The sequence below is a fragment of the Antrostomus carolinensis genome, unplaced genomic scaffold, assembly GCF_000700745.2.
Source record: "Antrostomus carolinensis isolate BGI_N321 unplaced genomic scaffold, ASM70074v2 scaffold38208, whole genome shotgun sequence".
In the NCBI taxonomy this organism is placed as follows: Eukaryota; Metazoa; Chordata; class Aves; order Caprimulgiformes; family Caprimulgidae; genus Antrostomus; species Antrostomus carolinensis.
Genome location: NW_010331601.1, coordinates 2,097 through 6,015, shown reverse-complemented (window position 1 = coordinate 6,015; position 3,919 = coordinate 2,097). Strand labels below are relative to the sequence as shown.

Sequence of the window (3,919 nt, the reverse complement as noted above, 5' to 3'; positions counted from 1 at the left end):
CAGGGCAGCTGTGTTACCTGTAGTCCTGGATCTGCTCCTGTATCTCGGGCATCACCATCTCCTGAGCTTCAAAGAGAGCGGCTCGGACATCGTCTCCACTCCGCAGGCGAGTCTCTGGGGATGGAAGAGGAGAATCAATCACAGAATTGCTTAGATTGGAAAAGCCCTTCAAGATCATTGAGTCCAACCATGAACCCAACACTGACAAGTCCCCGACTAACCCATGTCCCTCAGCACTGTGTCTACACGACTCTTCAATCCCTCCAGGGATGGGGACTCCACCACTGCCCTGGGCAACCCCTTCCAATGCCTCAGAACCCTTTCAGCAAAGAAATTCTTCTTCACATCGTAACTCTGGTGTCACCAAACATCCTCTGCATACAAGGAAGGGCATAAGGGATCTTCTGGCAGCCTCAGGCCCTTGGGCAGAGCAGGGAGAGTGCAGAGCCTCTCCGCTGGCCTCCTCCTGCCAGAAAGCAGCCCCCTTGCTCGCTGCTTTCCAGGCTGGGTTTCCAGGCTGGGACAACCAGTCACCCATTTTGCCCACCCAGGCTGAGACACTTGCCCATAACAAGACCCCTGGGACCAGTGGGTCCGAGCTGGGGAAAAGCTCAGGAGCCTCAGTCCCAAACCTCAGCAGATCCTCTTTAAGAGGACAACAGGGAGAGTCCTGCAGAAGTCCTTTGAGATCCTGCTTTGGCATCCTAACACACAGCCCTTGGTGAGGGGGAAGGTGCCGATGGTGCCGGTGGTGCAGACCGCGGGTGCTGTGGCAAGCCCTGAGCCGTGGCACACGACGTGGGAGCCCCTCACTCACCAATCTCAGCCAGGAGCTGCTCAGACACTTTCACTCGGAGAGGCTGGGGAGGGAAGGCAGAACAGGAGAGCAGCTCAGCACTGGTTCACTTCCCCCCATGCAGCGAGCAGGGCTGGAAGGAACCGGTGATATGGTGCAGATACCAGAGCCAGGCTCAAGCCAGCGTGGAGAGGCTGCCCATGCTCCTGCACCATCGCCCTGTGCCAATGTCTGCAGCCAGAGAGGTGAGAGCTGAGGATCTCACATCCCAAGCACCCAAACCCCAAGCACCCACACAAACCCCTCCAGAGCAGCACAATGGGACCCCTGTTCCCTCCGAGGGGGCATTGGGAACTAATGGGAGCACTTGGAGCCTCACTGCCAGGACCCTCCTCTCCTGCCTGCGCCAAGCTTCCAGGCACTGGGGCAGCTGGAGTTGTGCAACGGGTGGGTACGGGCCTTACGCAACCGCTTGCACCGAAGTGGAGGAACCAGCAGCAACAAAGCCATGTCAGAGGCAAAAACATCATGAAAAAAACAACCCCGTGCGAGGGAAACGACACCCAGCGCTGGCTCCCCAGCTGATATCCCACAGGGACAAGGACTCCGGTGCAGGCTCACAACTGAAGTCCTGCCCTTACCGCATTCCTGTCCAAGAAGATGTTCCAGATGTCCTTCCCCAAGACCCGGGAATCCTTGGTGCTCGTCTGCTGGCAAACGTCCGTGCATAAGTAGAAAAGCTGCGAAGAGGGGAGAGCAGAGATGGGCAATGAAGGAGGAGGAAGGTTTAGAAGTTGGGAGGTGAAAGGCTCAGTAAAGCTGCACCCAAGGCCATGAAACAGGAAATGATTACTGGGGTCTGGGGATGGCAGCACCCCACCGTGCCACGCCTGGGAGGACGTGGAGGAAGTGTAACCCTTCGCTGTGTTTCCCTCTCACACACACCCGCAGCTGTGGGAACTGACAGCTGCCTGCAGCAGGCAGAGACCAGGCTGGTGCAGACAGCTGCCCACTGCTGGCAGAAGGGCAACACAGAGCTTTGTGGATGGGCTCAGCAAACCAGCACCACTCTGCACTCAGCTGGTGACAAACATGCTGCCCCATCTGCATCCCCACCCCTGCTCTGCTTGGTGTCTGCGTTGGTGACTCTGGTGTGTCCCTTACCAGGGGGCTGGGATCTGCCTGGGAGAAGATGTAGCGCAAGAAGACCCCCAGATGTGCCGGCCGGGATTTCAGCTTGCCCAGGTCCTGGAAGAGGGAGTCACACTGTGCAGAGAAGGGACCAGAGGAGAAAGAGACAGTTAGGAAGGAAAGGAATTAACTTCATCCCACAGCCCAGCACCAGGGTAAAAAACTCCCTCTCCTCACCCCAGACCGGCACTCGTGTGCCCCGGACCAGCCCTGGGAGGATTTCTAAATGCCACCAGGTGCCAGGGCACGAGTGACCACAAAGGGACCCAAGTGGGAAGGGGACAGCCCTGTCCTCTAAGGAGAAGAGACAAAAGCCAAGAATATTTCGGATGCTGTTACCTCGTTATTGAAATATCCTGGGTCACAATCCTCCTCTGGCCCGATGATGAGGGGTCGTCCTGTCTGGTCCAACCCCTGTCAGGGAGAGGGGACAGTCAGGAGCCAGGTGACTGGCTCTGGGGGGACACTTTCACCCCCCATGCAGCACCCACCAGCTCAGACCACATCTGATGGCATTGAGCACCCATCAGACACCCTGGCCATGCAGTGGGACCCCAAACCCATCCCTAGCCCACCTGCTCGGCAGAGGGGGTGAAGGGGGTGTCGGAGCCCTGTCGGCGATGGTGCTGGAAGAGGCGAGCGGTGATGACCGGGGAGGTTCGTGGGCTGTCCAGGCCGTGGTCGGAGAGGACGGAATTGCGGTTCAGGGAGACATGCTGGGGATGGCAGCGCAGGCATCAGGGGACGCTGGGCACAGGGCTCCGCTGCTGCCCACCCACCCTGCACAGGCACTCGGGGCCATCTCAAGAGCAGTTTCCAGGTCAGAGACCATAATGGGAGATGGGCCCGGGAACTTGGAAACCACAAAAACCCTCCAGGGCCATCAGAAACACTTTACAATTAGGACCACAAGCCAGAAACTTTGGGGTACCCTTAATTTTGGGACAGTTATGCCAGGCTAAACATTATAAGCCCAAGAAATTCAGAACTGAGACTGCACTACAAGAAATTCAGCTTCTTCAGATGGCAAACAAATAATTGGGATTGCAAAGGCAGGTCCTTGACCTCTAAGAAGGCCCAGCCCCATCTATCTGGGCTTTTCTCCCCACTCCCAGGGCCCAGCAGAAGTCGTGGTGGGCTCCCCACAGCCGCAGTAATTCCACTCTCACCTCGCTCACGGAAGGGAACCGCTCCGTCCCGGACTCCAACCCGCTGTCCCCGTCCTGCGAGTCTAGGGAGAGGCGTCCTGTGAGGAGAGGAGAGACTGACCTGCGTGTTCAGGAGATGGGGAGGTGGGGATGGTCCGAATCACCAGCACAACTCACCTTCCATCACCCTGAAACCAGTCAAGCTGGAGTCGCTGCACAGTCGCCCCGAATCCTGCAACATGAGGAGGTGTGTTGGACCCATGGGACATTCCCTGACATGTAGGGACAGCCAGATGCAGGGCCAGGGATGGGCCAGCCCCAGCAGCTCCCACCACAGCAGGTTTTGGAAACCAGGGATGTCCCCACTGCTGTGCCCACCACCTCAGGAGGGTTTCCCCAGGCTCCAGCCAGTCTTGGAGGGAGCTGGGAGGATGGCAGGATAACTGAGCTGGGGGTAACCCCATGAATTTCACGTACCATGGAGCCACCAGTCTCCTGGAGGATTTTAAGCTGGAGTTGGCTGACCCGCCGGCGTGCTCCCTCAATCTGCTCCTCCACTGCTGTGGCAGGGTTTCGGCTGTACACCTCATAGAAACGCTGAGTGGAGAAAAAGAGAGGAGATGTTCACACCAACCCCAACCCCGTAAGCTCCATCCTGCTGCTCATGAGGAAATGTGGCTGAGCAGGATGGTGGGACGATGGGAAGGTGGGACAGCACCAGGGTAGCACTGAGAGCTGTGGATTTGCAGAAGAAAAGAGCCCTGCCGCCGCCGCACCTGTAATT

The 3,919-nt window shown here is 57.9% G+C and overlaps 1 protein-coding gene across 1 annotated transcript in view; it reads right to left on the bottom strand.

The window, feature by feature from the left end:
• The window catches only part of ARHGEF11 (Rho guanine nucleotide exchange factor 11), a gene marked incomplete at both ends in the record, with an annotated part of 13,467 nt that overhangs the window by 8,464 nt on the left and 1,084 nt on the right, over positions 1-3,919 (bottom strand). Inside the window, 9 exon segments of the mRNA XM_029086293.1 lie at positions 18-114; positions 818-860; positions 1,438-1,536; positions 1,961-2,062; positions 2,327-2,401; positions 2,563-2,703; positions 3,157-3,233; positions 3,313-3,367; positions 3,613-3,743. Of these exon segments, the coding sequence (XP_028942126.1) occupies positions 18-114; positions 818-860; positions 1,438-1,536; positions 1,961-2,062; positions 2,327-2,401; positions 2,563-2,703; positions 3,157-3,233; positions 3,313-3,367; positions 3,613-3,743 (820 nt within the window).